The 17,495-nt window shown below is 32.1% G+C and overlaps 1 protein-coding gene across 2 annotated transcripts in view; it reads left to right on the plus strand.

Annotated features, from left to right (window-relative positions):
* The window catches only part of ZFR (zinc finger RNA binding protein), a 67,768-nt gene that overhangs the window by 32,915 nt on the left and 17,358 nt on the right, over positions 1-17,495 (plus strand). The window contains exons 9-17 of one of the 2 annotated variants that reach the window (XM_016138278.2): positions 702-895; positions 2,043-2,162; positions 3,189-3,334; positions 6,616-6,778; positions 7,661-7,866; positions 8,505-8,655; positions 10,126-10,267; positions 14,825-14,922; positions 15,791-15,886. In XM_016138278.2, coding sequence (XP_015993764.1) covers positions 702-895; positions 2,043-2,162; positions 3,189-3,334; positions 6,616-6,778; positions 7,661-7,866; positions 8,505-8,655; positions 10,126-10,267; positions 14,825-14,922; positions 15,791-15,886 — 1,316 coding nt within the window. The remainder of the gene's footprint in view (positions 1-701; positions 896-2,042; positions 2,163-3,188; positions 3,335-6,615; positions 6,779-7,660; positions 7,867-8,504; positions 8,656-10,125; positions 10,268-14,824; positions 14,923-15,790; positions 15,887-17,495) is intronic. The other variant, XR_004952366.1, reaches the window with a different exon arrangement.

Below are 17,495 nucleotides of genomic sequence, written 5' to 3' on the forward strand. Positions count from 1 at the left end.
GTTGTTGTTTTTTTTGTACATACTATCCTTCGTGTTTAGACAGCAGCACTCTCTCTCCTTGGCCAGTTCATATTCATTACTCTTCTTTCAAAGCCCAACTCAAGGGTTACACCCTTGGTAAAGCCTTTCCTAACTGGATAAAGTTAAAGGGTAGTGGCTCCTTTGCTTTACATTTCCATAATATTCTGTTCATACTTATTACGTTGTGCTTATCACATTGTATTATAATTACTTGTTGGCACCTTGAAGACAGCTCCACTGTCTTATTATATTACCAGAATGTAGGACAGTTTCTTGAAATTGAAAGAACTAGAAATACAAACGAATTACACTACAGTGTCTTATTACATTACCAGAATGTAGGACAGTTTCTTGAAATTGAAAGAATTAGGAATACAAATGAATTACACTTAGACCCTACCTTTTCAGGTACTTGACATTCACTTGTTAAGAGAGGCATGTGGCGATTGAAAGGATCATTGGGTGTAGGATGGTAGAGAAAGGAAAGATGTATTCATTAATTAGATTAAAAAGCCATGTGGTCTATGTGATTCTTCACATTTCTAATCTATTGTATGTCAAGCCGGAGTTTAACTGTTGATAGAAAAAATAAGAACTTGATCTGAAGTTTTTGCCGTATTAGGTTATACACTCATACAAAAAGAAAGTTAAAATTCCTATAATTTTTAATGTTTTTCTAGGTGGTAATAAGCTGCAATCAACAGGAAATAAAACAGAAGATTTAAAAGGAACCGAATGTGTTAAAAGCACTCCTGTCACTTCTGTACAGATTCCAGAAGTAAAGTCAGACACAGTGTCAGAACCAGTCACACCTGCATCTCTTGCTGCTTTGCAGAGTGATGTGCAGCCAGTGGGCCATGATTATGTGGAAGAGGTATTGATTTGATAATACCTTTGCTGTGAGGTTAGATAAAGAGTAAAAGTGCCACTTTGTTGAAAGCATGTTTTACATTAAGATTAAATTGTATTCAATTATATTTTAGATTTAGTTTACTTATGAAGGAAAATCAAAGGAATTGCTTTAAAGGTTTTTAAAAAGCATGCTCTTTAAGCTTGCCTAACTGATAACACATTTTTTTTTTAACTTATCTCCATATTAACATCAACACTGTGGTGTAAAGTAACTTACATTTGTTTGATAGTCATTCTTGTATCTTTCAACTATCCTGAACGTAAAAAGTAAAATTGTGAGCAACAAAAATCTTGATAGCCATATTTCTCTTTCTGAACAATCAATTTCATGTGTAAAATTAAGGTTGCTGATTTAAAAGATTGTTTTTATTTGGTTTCTTAAGCTGATTAGAAAATGATTCCTGTTTTATTAGGTCATGTTCTTTATTTACAAGGTGGAAAACTGGGTTATGTAGTTTATAAATAGTTCACATACAATTTTAATTTAAAATTATAGTTCTTAAAAGAGGAAGATTAGGTTATCCAAGAAATGTACACAGCCAGAACAACTTAATCCCCAATGATACTGTTTAAATAAATAATCCTAAACTTCAGATTTTTGCATTCAGAGCCATTCTTTAAAGCTTGTACAGACAATTTGAACTTAATATATTTCATAGACTTCTTAATAACATTCTAGTCTAAACTTGCATTCCTGATTGTGCAGTTAGAAAAAAAAATGCCATTAGTTTTCTTTGGTTAGATATATAAAATCTAATTATCTTTATCTTCATCTCCAACAACAGTACCTAGTATTCAGTAACTATTTGTTAGAGAATTTAATGTATCTAATTGCATTTAAATGTTTACCTATAGACAGAAGCATTACAATTAAAGTTAATTGCAAAAGCAAATACATACATCTTGCACACAGCAGTTAAAAATTCTAGCAGTTTGTTTCTATAAATGATATTTTAAAAAATTATAGACATTGCCTCTTTTTTCCTCACTTCAAACTTTTGATTTTGTACAGCATTTTTTTTTTTTTTATCAGAATCTGGGAGGGTGTATGAATGAAATTATCAACTCATAACATTACAATTATTTTTGGATTTTTTTTTCACACCAAGGTGCGAAATGATGAAGGAAAAGTAATTCGATTCCATTGTAAATTATGTGAGTGCAGCTTTAATGATCCCAATGCTAAAGAGATGCACTTAAAAGGGCGAAGACACAGACTTCAATATAAAGTGAGTAAAAATTTCAACTATCTTCTTTTCTTTTTTAAAAAACAACTTGGAGCATTCTTGATGCAAAACAAAGCATCTAAACATAATTCACTGAATCCATAAACTCCCGCTCTAAGATGAACATGTCATGTCTCGTTTAGATTCAGGTGTTTGGTTTTTGCTGATTAGTTTGTCGTGCTTGAGTAAGACTATAATCATAGTTCATCAATTTCAGTGACTGTAGCAAAACAAAACTGTAACATTCCTTAGGTCAAATAATCATGTAAAGAAGTGTCAGGTCTCCATTCACTTACTTTATCTTGGTAGAATTCCAACTAAAATGAATTTTGAGATGAAGAAATTCTTCATTGAAAACATTTCAAGTGTTCTAAATATTGTGCTAATAAGGCTGGGCTAATGCACTAGATTCATGTTTTCTTTTATAAACTCAGAGGTGGTAAAAATTGAGTCTGTTACAGAGCAGTACCTTTCTATGAAAAGAAACTTTTAAATCTCATTTAGAATCATCTGTTTACCAAAAAAATACAGTAAAATTAAGTATCCATTAGTTTCCTGGGGATCTCTTCTGTCTGCCAGTGTTATGTACTTTATACATGCTAAGTATTTAATTTTAAACTTGGAAAATTAAGAATTTGAGGGATAGGGTGAAAAGGATGTTTATTACTGTATTCTGAATTTCTCTCTGATTCAACTTACATGCTGATTTTACTCTTATTAATAGGAAATTTGTAACTAAAAGCCTCTATGATAAAAGAAATGCATGATTGTATGATTTTATTTTGTCAGTTTTGGTTTTTTGGGGGGGTGGTTGTTTTGTTTTTATTATTATTTATGTCTATAGCACCTGGTCTTCCTAGTCTATGATCTACAGACCATGGCTCCACGGGGGCACAAACCAAGGATTTTCTGCGTGTAAAGTAGACGTGCTAACTGCTTCACTATGGAACCACGTCCATGATTGTATGATTTTAAAAATGTGTAGATTTTTGGCAGGAGTACTAGTTTTTTTAAATGTCTTGTCAACAGAAAAAAGTCAATCCAGATTTGCAAGTGGAAGTAAAGCCCAGCATTCGAGCAAGAAAGATTCAAGAAGAGAAAATGAGGAAACAAATGCAAAAAGAAGAGTATTGGCGAAGACGAGAAGAAGAAGAACGCTGGAGAATGGAAATGAGGTAATATCTTTAACTTTTAGCAACGTAATAGTAAGTGGTTCAGCCTTTCTAAAAATATTAGCTATTATAAGTATACAACTCCTATTCAAAGCAGTCTAGATTTATTAAATGTAGTTTTAATGTTTGCTTTTCAGAAGACCCCAGGTCTAGAAAAGAAATGCATTAAATTAAGTTATTGGCTGTTCTGGTATTTGATCATGGCTTTGGGATTAGGTATTATGTAGTTAAGTACTGTTTTATATTTGTTAATTAATATAGAGAGAAATAGTAATATAAATAAATGCCTCAGTTTAAAACAGCAAAATAGAACATTTGGTTACATGATAAAAATATCCCAAGTATAAGATTTGGTAGATTCTAGCCATCTTAGTGTGTTTTTATAAAAAGAAACTTCATTTTAGAAACTTTACAGGCTATAAGGAAAGAGAAATGAGAAAACATAATTTCCAGAGATATGTTCAGTTTTATTGATAATAACTGACAGATCTTCAAATTGTACAATTCCCAGTAATAGAGTTGTGCAGTCATCACCATAATCAATTTTAGAACATTTTCATCACCCCTAAAAGAAACCATGAACCCATTAGCAATCATTGCCTATTTTTTCTCCAACCCTTTCCTCTACCACAAGGCAACTATTAATATACTTTATATCTCTGTAGATTTGGCTATTCAGGAGATTTCATATAAATGAAATCATGCAATATGTGGTCTTTTGTGTCTGGATACTTTCACTTGGCATGTTTTCAAGGTTCATGCATGTTATTGTATTTATCAGTACTTTATTCCTTTTTATGGCTGAATAATATTCTATTATAGATGTACCACATTTTGTTCATTCATCAGTTGATGAACATTTGTGTTATTTCTGCTTTGGGGCTGTCATAGATACTGCTGTCACAAATGCTGCTCCAGTGCGTATTTGCATACCAGTTTTATAACATAATTCCAAAAAATATGAACAGAAGCATAATGTACACGTATTTTATAACCCACTTTTTTTCATTTACATATCTTAAAATTAAGCCAGAATTTTTTTTTTCATGGTAGCATAGTATTTATTCTCTTGTGCAGAGGTAAAATATTCTTTAGTTCCATGTTGTTAGATATGTAAGTTGTTTCCAGTATTTTCCTATTATGATTACATGGGCCATCCTTGAGGCTATAAATCATGATTAGTTGCTAATAATAAAATGCCCAAAATGGAAATGTTTGATTTCCATTTTGAAAACTTTTAAGAGCTTTTGTTTATGTAGGTTATAACTGTCAAGATTTACTGTATTAGAAATTAAAACTGAGAAGTTTAAATATTTTTAATTCATTTTAAAATAACATTTTAACTTAAAATATAGTTAAATATAATACATTTAATAGATACAACATGCTAAAAATTAACTTTTAACTTTCTGTAAGAATAACACCATTTTAACATTTTTGCAAATTTCTTTAATGTCTGGCTTAAGAGAAAGCACCATAGTTCACATATCTGCTTCTGTGTTCAATATGTTATAACCACATTTTGCCTCGATCTCCACTGTATGCTCATAATAAGAGAAAGAGAATGGACAATTAATACCATGGAAGTAATTTTGATGTCATGGATCCCCAGAAGGGGTCTCAGGTACCATCTGAGGTCCCTGGACCACACTTTGAGAACCACTGCTGTACCTTATTAAAATCTCTACAAATAAAAAAGAGTGAAACATGAAAGCCATTTTTGTTTGTATGACTGGCAAACTGAGTTTTAATTTCATGCCTGACCACTTATATTTCTTTCATTTTAAATTGCCTGTTCTTACTTAGATATTGTTGATTCATAAAGACACTTCTTAATGTTGTAGCTATTAAGCCATTATTAATGCATTACTTCTAAACAGTTTTTGCTGTTATTTATGTACAAATTTTTTTAAATGTATGAAAATCTGTTAGTCACATTCTTTATGAAATTTCTGCCATTGTGGTACATTGGAAATTCTCTATACCTAGACTATGTAGTTTTTTTCCTCTGATAAGCAAATATTTACTAAGTACCTACCACGTGCCAGGAAGTATAGGCATTGAATGTGAATTGGTGAACAATCCCTTTATTTAACTTTTAAACATCTAGTAATGACAGTAAACTATTCAAAACTGGTATGAATGTGGTTTCCCAGAGCCTTGAAGGTATTTTAATTTATTTTCTCCCAAGGCCTAAATTACATGGAAATATTGTTCTGTACTTCTCCTAAAATCCTGAATTGGATGACCTAAAAAGCATTACTTACCTGACATAATGGATAGTTCAGCAGTGCTGTTTAAGAAGCATACTTCTTAGATTTTGTAATGAACACATTTGTCTAGTAAAACCTGAGTGCTATAAAAATTTGCTTTAGAGATATGATTTCCCTTGGAAGTTATTGGTATCCTAGTTTGAAGCTAAAAGTGAGGCTAGAACAGAGTATGAAATGGTGAAAAGTTTAATTCTGAAAATGTTGACCATTAAAGCAGAGGCTACATACCAGCTGCCCACAGTCCAAGTTCATGGGTGTTTTATTTGGTATACATGGCATTTTAAAATCTGAACCAACATTTAAAAACCAACATTAAAGACATTTTAGAACATTAAAATCCTGATGACCTTGAGATAACAACCTTATGGCAATAATTAATAGCTAAGTCACAACTGTTCTCATACTTTCTACTTTACTGTAGTCTCCATCACCCTTAATATGATGCCAAAAATGAGACAGAATGTGAGTTGCCATTTATTAGTCTTGCACTGTTGTTCTCATAATAGAAAAAATGTCTTTGTCTCTGCCTATATCATAAAAGGGGAAATTAAAGGTAGTTGTAATAGGTTTTCTTTAAAGAGAAAAAGCACATTTCTTTGGAGACATGAATTTCTAAATTCATGTGCTTTGGGTATTTCACTCACACATATCATCAGTCTGGCCACTTTAGGTAGACATTTAAGTTAATCTCTCCCTTAAAGAGGGAGAGGTTGGAAGGAACTTAAGTTTTGGATGCTTGTTCTTTCAACTTAGACCTCAAACTGAAATTTTGGGTTGCTTTCTCCTTGTATTCTCACTTTCTCTTTTTACTTGTATTCACTTTCATTTACTTCTGGATGAAAGCAATAAAGGAGGATGAAAGCAATAAAGGAAATCAGATGTAGTAGGAGGTAAAAAAGGTATTAGGCTGAATCGAGGCTTTTTTAAACAATGTTTTTTGTGTTGTTATTGACATAAGTTCTTGGACTGTATTTTTCTTACAGGCTTGTAATGTCATTCTTTGTGTTTCAGACGTTATGAAGAGGACATGTACTGGAGAAGAATGGAGGAAGAACAACATCATTGGGATGATCGCCGCCGAATGCCTGATGGTGGCTATCCTCATGGTCCCCCAGGTCCATTAGGCCTTCTGGGAGTCCGACCAGGCATGCCTCCTCAGCCACAGGGACCTGCAGTGAGTGTTCACTTTGTTTATAATGGGGCAAAAGTGTAAGACTGGTTAAGTGTTAGAAGATAACAGTTTGGATGACTAAGATTTAGTAATCTCACAATCTCAGTGTAACTTTAATTTGAATTAGAATTTTTTCTTCTATTATCACAGGTGTTTTATCTCTTGTCTTTATGTATAAGGACTTCATAGAGTTTCCATGAATCTTTCTTACGTTTAAATATAAGTTCAGTGGGAGTAGAGCTTCTTATATTTCTATTACTAGTGGTTTCGTATCTTTTCCTTCTTCAGATTCTGACTAAAACCTACTACTACGATAAGGGGTAATGAGTAAATCGTTCAGTTGATATATTAGGAAAACTGTAGAAAAGGTCTGCATCTTAGAGTTTGTGTTCTGTAGAAGCTGGGTAAAAGAAGAGACACCTTTGGGGTGTGAGGAACATTTCATAGAAGTTTAGACTGCGGATAACAAGAAATTTGGTTTTTTAGAGAGCACTTAGAAAACAGCAAATTCTCTTTTTTAACCTATTCTGTTTCTCTTGTCTTTACACAGAACAAGCATCTATAAAACATTTTATTAAAAAGCAAAAAAGTTTCAGAATCACTGGTTATTAGAGTTTGAAAAAGTATTTTAATAACTTGATTATGCATATTTTACTTGTTTTGAGGCAAAATGTACGTATAAACACATACTAACCCTTGGTAGTAGTGTAACTTTCCACAGTTTGCATTTTTCTTTTTATTGAAACAGAACAAAGGAGAAGACAGTTTTGCATAATTAACTTTGTTATTCAAAAGATAGGACAAAAATACGTTTATTTAAGAAATAATAGTATACTCTTTTGCTCAGGGAACTTTTTAAAATGAAGTAACATTTTTTTTTCCTAGCCCTTACGTCGTCCTGACTCATCAGATGACCGTTATGTGATGACAAAACATGCAACCATTTATCCAACTGAAGAGGAATTACAGGCAGTTCAGAAAATCGTTTCCATCACTGAACGTGCTTTAAAACTTGTTTCAGATAGTTTGTCTGAACATGAGAAGAGCAAGAGCAAAGAGGGAGATGATAAGAAAGAGGGAGGTAAAGACAGGTGTGTTTTCAGTTATATACATAATACATTTTTGCTTTTCCTTACCTGAACTTCTTAAACTTGCAGTAAAAGTTATAAAGACTGAAAACCCTCTTGTGTGAGTCTTATCATGCTTGTGTTCAATATATAATGTATTCAAATTTATATTAAACTATTTTGTCTGTTTTCAAAGGTGCCTTTGCAGTCTTCTAATTGCATTCAGTTACTATTCAGTTTTTATTTTTGTTGCATCTATCCCATGTTCAGTGTTCATTGCAGTGACTTCTTTTTCCTTAATGCATTGACCATGAAGCCCAGGCTGTCGTAGTATCTTTCATAAGTTTTTTATTGTACTCTATCACTTTTCTTGATCCTTTTATTTGGAAAATTTTTTGTGTTAGGAATGGCACTGATTCTGATTTGTAATATGTGACAATGTTTTTTTGCTTTTTACTTGTCCCTATGAGAACTTAGCTCTTAATTTATTTATCTACATTTCTTATACAAAGGAAGGATAATTGTAAAATTTTGAATGTTTTATACTGTAATTGATGAAAAATTTAGTAATATAAGAGTTATTTAATTTGCTATTGTGTTTAGAATTATCGTGGTTCTGGTTAAGAAGAGAAATGTCATAATTTGATTTGATTTTACTTCAGAGCTTTAAAAGGAGTTTTGCGAGTGGGAGTATTGGCAAAAGGATTACTGCTCCGAGGAGATAGAAATGTCAACCTTGTTTTGCTGTGCTCAGAGAAACCTTCCAAGACATTATTAAGCCGTATTGCAGAAAATCTACCCAAACAACTTGCTGTAAGTATTATGGAAATGTTCATTTTACCCCTTGTCTGGTTCAAAGTTTTTGGCAGGACTAACTGCACTTCATCTTAAACCTAAGCCAGCCTTTAAATTTTTGGCTTGACTTTGCTTATTGAGTTTTTTCTTGATTGTGCAAATTGCTAGAGCTATTTTCTGCTTTGTCTTTTTAGGTTTTATAGTGCTTGTATTTGGCATGAAGTCGTCTTGCTAATTAAAATGTAAAATTGCATGTCCTCTTCCTGTCCTTTTACAAGATTTGAATCATCAGCAAGAAGGCAGTTTGTTCAGAACAGAAAGTGATTTTTTAAAAAAAAAAACAAGCTTAAATTTTTTAAATTCACGAACCTTTTGTCTATTTTCTTGAATACATGTTTTTAATAAAGTATGCTTACTAAAATACAGTCTTTCTGGTTCAAATTTCCCTGGGGTTATTCTGATTATTTTCAGTTTTCTATATCTTATAACAATAGGAATTGCTTCTCCAGTTTCCAGTTAGCAAATCATGACAAGGCACAATTAATAAAATATCTGCTTTTGGTCCTACAAAAGCAGTTTTTCTTAAATTTGAATTTTAAAAGCTTCTACAAATTAGCTTGTCAGAAACTTAGACTGAGGTTTAAAATAAAAATCTCTTGCAGTTTAATTAGGCATTCTAAATCCAAGGATTGACATGTCATTGGTAGTGTGTATTCTGTAGTAATGAATCAGAATAGTACCTGACCACAGCACACCAACGAATAACAAAAGGGATAAGCACATTATTGAACTTAAGCTCTGACAACTGTGGCACTTACTGTTGTTTGCTTTATGTTACCATTGTTCCAAATAATTTTCTTGCTGTGGATGAGTCTTTTTAAGTATTAGAAGCCAGCAGAATTGGCATTGTGTGTCTACTTCTTACCCCTTTGAAACAACTAGGGCAATGAGGAGGGAGAAGTTTGAGAACCTTGAAAGAATTATAAGAAACACCTTGATCCTAATTGTGGTGCTTAGTAAAACTACGAGGCAGGAAATATTATATCTTAACTAAGTAGTTAACAGGTAATTAAGCTAAAAGCAGAATATTTTTTCTAAATCAGTCATATTTAACTATACAAATGGCTAAGCAAGAGAAATAGAATTAATTTTCATCATCATCGTCATAGTTAACATTTATATAGTGTTTACTATGTACTATAGATACTGTTCTAATTGCTTTTTATAATTAATTCACTTCATCCTCCAGCAGTCCTATAGATTAGATAGAATTACTCTCCCCATTTTCTAGAAACGGGTTTAGGGGAGTTCAAAGAATTCTGAAAGGAAAGTGGAGCAAGAGTTTAATGATATTTGCATTTATTGCAAGGCTTCTCTGGATAGTCCTTGTAAAATGATTAGTGAGAAAAATTAAAGAGCCATAATGAAACTGCCTTGTCTGATAATGTAAAAGGTCCAACTAAATTTCTTGTGCTCTTCCTTATGTAGGTTATAAGTCCCGAGAAGTATGACATAAAGTGTGCTGTGTCTGAAGCGGCAATAATTTTGAATTCATGTGTGGAACCCAAAATGCAAGTCACTATCACCCTGACATCTCCAATTATTCGAGAAGAGAACATGAGGGAAGGAGGTTGGAAAGCCATTAAACATTCTACCTTTCTATTAACTTTTTTTTTCCCCCCCACTTATCTTCTCTTTAAGATGGCATTAAGCCCTAGAAGGCAACATGCTGGCATTACAAATGAATTTGGTAGACTTGACTTATGTAGCAAACAGTTTTGCTTTAGATCATTTCCCAGAAAGTAAATGCTCTTTTTAGTAATGTATCTTTATATAAAACACTCATGGTATTATTGATTTTCTTGATTTTTTTTTTCTTTTCTTGCTAACCTCAGATTTCTGGAAAAAAAGTCAAAATAATTCTTACTGGCATAATTAACGCATGAAAAAAATTAAATGTTGCTAGTAAGTGGCCACAAATTTAACTTCTGTTAAGAAGTTCTTGTCTTATAAAAAGATGAGAGTTTCAGAAAAAAAATTGGTTAAATACTCATGTTACTTTTAAGAAGCATTGTTATATATATAATCATGCATGGATTTGGCTTGACCTGTAGTAAATATTTCTAGTTCTCTGAGGTTGCTCTTTGGTCTGGAGCGCTTTTATAAATGCAGAGCATCCTAATTAATGCACGTAGATTTGGGCTTTTGAACCCAATATTGTACTAGAGATATTGAAAAATATATGGTGTAGGTATAGTTGTGAGTTATAGTATAGCTCAGGGTTTTTAAACTTATTTTACAATTGTAGATTATGAAATCCTGCTGGTGCCAGCAATGTTGCTTTAGGGACTATTCTGTAACATTTTCAAAGCTTCAAAAGCTTTTAAGCCAAAAAGCATGGTCAGTGTCTGCCGAATGTTGGTTCTGTTGTTTTATGGGTCAGATAAAATTTACTTTGTTTCCTTTCATGTTGTTTTCGTACATAACTTGTTGATTATGGAGTTATAATCTACACTAATATTTCTTTGTGATAGATGTAAAGAAGAATTCTATATATTGAATATTAAAATTTGTCTAAAATAGCTACAATAGGCTCTCAATTTCTGTCACTTTAAATTTGTTTTCTCATATAGGAGAGCAATTTTTTAAGGCATTGGGCTTTCTAAAACCCAGGAAAAGAATATTTTATTCACAAATGTGGTCATTGGGAGACATGTCTAATTTTGCATACTTTATATATACATCATATCAGGACTTGTATGTTGTATAAGCTTTGCATCTTAAAAATAAATGAGATATTTGTAAAGGATCTTTTATATGAACATAAGTTTCCACTTAAGGTCTAGTAGTGGATATTACTGGAAAAACAGTTCCTGAGTCAATGCGGTCAATTCATATGCAGCATATTGATTGATCTTAGGATTTGAAAAAGAAGTCTTCTAATATATATTATAGTTGCTGTACTTAGGATGAAATATATCTGTATAAGCATTTAACTATTTCTGAGCATATTTTATCCATTTGTATTTAGGCTTAGTTTAATTTATGCAGGATCAAGTCATTTTATTATGTTGCAAAAGTCTAGTTAATTGTTATCATATTTGTAGTAGAGTATTTGATAACCTATCCCTTCTAAAGGAAACAAAATTATATTTTTGTCTGACCCAGACTTGATTTAGAATTATTGTTCTGAATTTCATAAATATTATGGTGAGAAAAATGATCAGTCCAAAATTGGAAGATTTTACTTCAAGACACTGAGCTGAAAAGTTAGGTGTGCAAAAAGTGTAGAAACATTGATAGTTCCTTGCTGCAGATAACTGCAGTAAACCATGTCTGTAGCTTCATTATGAAGATTGCTTCTTTCTTGCTGCAGAATAACGGTATGTATTCTTTCTCACTGCAGCTCCCAGTGCTCTGTGTCTTAAAATCATTTAAAGCCTATAGCTTGCTTTGGGGAGTTAGTACAGGGGGTAAGGAAGGCTTTGCCGGAAGAGCAATTGTAAATTGCAAGACTTGCGCATAGCGTAGTAGCCTCTTCAATGCGTAATGGTCCTATTTAATATCAAAATGATTTAAAGGAAGTGATTAAATTGCCCAAATAACTGTTAAACGCATGACAGATCTATTTTATGGTACTGTGTTTGACAGTTAAATATTAAGTAAACATTTTAATTGACTTGAAGCTTGAAATGTTCAAAATGCTCTAACCCTTGCTACAGAGTGTTTTCTGCAGCAAGTCAAGTATTGTGTGTGTTTTTTTCCACCTGTAGCTTATCAGGCCCGGTCCAAAGCCTTCTAGCAGAGGGGATTGATTCCTGTCAGGGGTTGCTGCCAAGACATCGGAAGGATTTTTGACCAAGGTTTTCAAAAGCTCAGTGTCACACCTGCCATTTGATTAAGAAGGGATTTTGGATGCAGAGCCTGGCATTTATCGTCCTTTGTGTGACCGTTCTGTTTGTTCTGTCTTTGTCTCTTCTAGAATTGAGCAGTGTTCACACTAGTTTTTAAATGGTCGGGTGGATTATATATTTTACATAACCATGTTAATTTAAATTAATATATTCCCATTAACTTTTAATCATAAAATAGTGTGGACACAGCATGTCTTCTAACTGGTGATTAACCCCTTAAATTTATGAAATACATTCACGTAGGGTAAGAATTTGCTTTTATTTTTTTAATAAATTAACTGATTTTTGTTTTGTTTTAACTGGGTATTAGGCAACAAGTGTGATTTTAGTACAATATGTCTAAGGGGTTAATCCACTTGAAATACAAAATGGGTGCAAAAATCCACACTCTAAATTTAACAATTTTTTATGTATAACTCTTAATTTGTTTTTAAATTGCAATAGGTGTCTTGGCATCTTTGAAGTTGTATTATTGAAATGTCCAAAGTTATGAAGTTTGTGTGCAAAAAGCTTTTTTTCTTACATTTTGGTGGAAATTACAGCATTCTGAATTAACATTAGAAATTCAGAAACTTTTGAAAGAGATTGCACATTGTCACCTATTTGCATTCTAGCTTTAGCAAAAAAGTAAATAAATAGGGACTCAGAAAGAGGGTCCTTGAGCATGTTCTTAACCCTGCTTTGAGGAGTGTTTCCCCCCACCCCTTTCTTTTTGACTTCCTTAGTTAATTAACTGTGCTTTCTTATGTTCCTTTTTCTTATCTCAGAATAGCCCATTTCTTATGTTCACTATATTTCTGGATTTAGTAGTTGGTCGTACAGGTTTTGAGATTATTTTTAAAAATTACTAATATTTTTGTCTCAGTAGTTTCTTAGTACCCAGATTCCTCTTAGTGTTCATTCTCAGAAAACCACATAGTGCTAACTTTGATTATCTGTAAATCTTTCTTCCAATATGTCTTCTGAAAAATCTATGCCATCTGAATATTTGAGGAGTAAGAACTAACAAAAGAAAGCCCAGACAGGATGAAATTCTTTATTACTTTAAAATATGCTTTTTTAGATGTTATCTACTGAAAATAATGTCAAGGATCCCTTAAGATTTCTGAACGCTGATATAAAATATATAGTACTCTTAAAGTAAAATCATCTTTAACTTTTACCTTTATCATATACATTTCTTCGTTCTTCCTCATTGATTTGGTGCCCTCAGGGGTTTATTAAATTTTATTCTAAATGCCCCCATAATTTTGATGCTCTTTAGGCAGTAGACCATTTAATTCAATAGATTAGTTGCCCGGTATGTAATTTCCCTGTAGTCAGAAAATATACTGTTAAAATCATCAAGAGTTGTGAATTAGATCGACTTAATCACTATTTACTTGTGAATAGTTGATGAGCAAATTTGCTTTTATATTTATATACATTTTATAGATATGTTTAGAGGAATATAAAGCTGGCCCTTCAAGTACTTTTATGAACCTCTTGTTGACCTCTTGTCCTGGTTCAGGTTTGGATTTTCTTGTCAAGTTTTATTTAGCTCATTTATGTTTTAATATAATAATGTAATTAAAATTAGTTATCAAAGCATTCTGCTTACTGCATCTCTTCTATTTCTATACTTGTTCTGTTTAACCATGCTAGTTCCTAACTGCCCTTTTGTACATTACCCACTGTTTCTCTCCTGTTATTCTTTGGAACACTTTATAGGAACTCAGAATTATAAAGGACATTTCATATTCCCCTACAGCTAAAATCCACTTATGGAAGAGAAAGTATTAAACTCTTAGAAATGCCAATTTTGGCTCTTTGTTTTTGTTTTTTTGTTTTTGTTTTTGTGATTATTACTCTATTATCATTTTATATTTATGACTCTTTGCTATATTAGCCCCAGAATAACCTATGACCATTTAGAATACTGAACAAACTCAATAGTTTATTGTACATTCTCATTTATTATGGTGGATTTTTGTGTTCCCTCTTGTCTTGTTATCTTTGTGCTGGTGCGCTGTGTCCAGTAATCCTTCCTTTTGATTTTATTTTGGTGGGTAGGGTTTAGATTTGCAAAAATTATCATATTCCTAAATTGAGTTTAATTCTTTTGGTTGTCATATTGAATTATGTAAATTTGTTTATAATAATTCCCTGGATGCATAAAAGTGCAGATACTCTCAAATGGCTCGCGTGACACTGATGCTACTTTAAGGAAGTGTCTTGCTCACCTGGTCAAACACCCATTCCTCACTGCATTTTGCCAATTCAATCCATTTTAGATGTAACCTCGGGTATGGTGAAAGACCCACCGGACGTCTTGGACAGGCAAAAATGCCTTGACGCTCTGGCTGCTCTACGCCACGCTAAGTGGTTCCAGGTTCGGAACATCATTTTACTTTTTTATTGTAGCCTTATGAGAGAGAGTAGTTCAGTACAACATGTTTAACTGTGTTTAAACATTGCAAAAGATTGCCCAAGCAACACTATTTTAAATTAAATTTCAGAAAATATGTTAACATAGAAAGCTGAGTTTGAAGATCTGCATATTGCAGTTACTATTAATTTGACAATAAACTTAGGTTTGGGGGGTGTTTTGTAGTTTGGGTTTTTTTTATTTTTATTTTTAGTGGCTATATTTAAAGTTGACTTGTTCAGGAACATCACATGTTTGTGTATCTATATTTTGTTCCATAAGGCTGCAGATTAACTTTGCTTTAAATAATGGAATATGTGTTTAAAGCTTTGTGTATAGTTTTAAGATTTTCCCCCCTCTTTCTCTAAGTTTATAAGTGTAGGGAGTGAAAGGTGAGGAAGCAGCTGTTTGGTTTAGTGACTTTGCAGTCATGCAAAGGCACAGAAGGGAAACCAAACAGATTTCCTTAACCTTTCAGTCCCTAGACAAACTTTTTAGCTCTTTACTTTTTCTTTTATTTCTAATGTAGGCAGATTTTTTTTTTTTAATTTACTGATTTAAATGAACACAGGTCAAGGTCCACAGGGGATCAAGAAATATTATTCTTGTATAATCTGTTTACTTTGACCTAAAATACCAGCTTTTAAATACTAACCCTGGCGTAAAATATTGCTGGAAATGGCAGCTCATTGAATCCAATTTTAAGTGTGGTTATTTTTGTTCTGTTTTTATCTGAGCTTCCATTGAACAGTGGTATTTTAACTTCTTTTCATCAAGGGATATTTTTAATATTTCTAAGATTAATTCAGTTGGTTTTTGTGTTGCTCTCAAGGCTAGAGCTAATGGTCTGCAGTCCTGTGTGATTATCATACGTATTCTCCGAGACCTATGTCAGCGAGTTCCAACTTGGTCTGATTTTCCAAGCTGGGTAAGTAGTATATAACTATACGGTGTGAAAAATAAACATTTAGGAAATATTTCTGTGGTTTTTTTAGTCTCATCTAATACCTATTAAATACTTAACAACTTTATTTTCATTACCTAAGTACAGTTTCTTTCCTCTTCTAGTAAGAAATCTTGGGAGGGATGGTCTTAGAGTTTTTAATTTTTTGAGAATTTACTATTTGAATAATTGCACGTGATGGGTTTTTTTGTTTTGTTTTACTTTGTTTTTTTCTCAGTGTGTAATTTTTTAATTAACAGCCATTATTAATTGACTTTTACATACATAGAGGTACAAAGACTTAAAAATGAGCTAGCTGTTAGTCTCCCTTTGCAGGATTCTGTTGACATTTTTTTAAAAGTGGATAAGACTAGGAATTTAAAAAATTCAGAAATAGTTATTCAAAAATAATGCATAAAGGTAGGAAATTCAAATAATACAGAAACAAAAGAAGTGAAAGCCTTCTTGTCATTTAAAGGCGAATTATATCTTACCAGGTTTTTTTGTGATTTCTTCTAGGAAAAAATAACATACATCGATGACATATAATATACATTTCTGTTTTTATGCATGTACAAGTATCTCTTTGATGTTTGAACCTTTTTGATTCCTGAATAGAACAAATTCAGAGAGAGGAGAGAGTCATTTAGAATTATAATTGAACCTCCTGATTCCAGAGTTGGGTTGGGTTAGTGAGAGTTGAATAGCTAGGGTTACCTTAAGTCTGTCTTTTTTTTTCTTTTTCTTTTTTTTTTTTAAAAAAAAAACATTGAAATGATCGTGGTTTTTACATTATTTGCATCTTAACAAATGCATTTTGGAACTCTTTGAGAAGGGCAGTCAGATCTACCTTATCTGCATTGACTATATGGTATTCCCTTTGTATGAACATGCCATATTTTATTTAGTACCTGTATTTCCTGGACATTTGGGTCGTTTGCAGTGTTTTGCTATTATGTATTCATATTGTCAAACTTTCATGAGTATTAATACACTGAGTATTAATACACGTGATAAATTACTGGGGCTGGAATTCCAAGGTCAGAGAACATGTGCCAGTTTACCAAAACATCGAGTCATTTAAAATTTCCAAAAACTATTGGAATGATCCTTCCCTTCACACCCTCACTAACTGTGGTGTATCATCACACTTTTTAACAATATAAGTAAAAAATGGTGTCTTAATTTACATTTATTTGAGCAATCGCTGCCATTTGTAATTTTCTTTTAATTGTTCTTTTGTTAATCATTTTCTTAATAATTTATTTTTTTGTATAAGAAATTAGCCTTTGTATGGGAAAAAAAATTTTTGTTTTTCAACTTAAGATTTTTCCTATTTAAAGTTTTTAATTTTTACAAATCTAACTCAGTCTTTTATGACTTATGGATTTTGTATTCTACTTACAAAATCCTCTTATATTTTAAGTTAAACCAGTTACATGCTTCTAGAGTTTTTTTTCCTATCAAATTATTTTCTACAGGTGCATATTTTTTAATTTTATTTTTCATTTGTTGGCATACAGTACATACAATATTAGTTTCAGGTGTACAGTATAGTGATTAGACACCTATATTTAACTCATAAAGTGATCAC

The sequence above is a fragment of the Rousettus aegyptiacus genome, unplaced genomic scaffold (assembly GCF_014176215.1).
Source record: "Rousettus aegyptiacus isolate mRouAeg1 unplaced genomic scaffold, mRouAeg1.p scaffold_m13_p_8, whole genome shotgun sequence".
Classification (NCBI taxonomy): domain Eukaryota; kingdom Metazoa; phylum Chordata; class Mammalia; order Chiroptera; family Pteropodidae; genus Rousettus; species Rousettus aegyptiacus.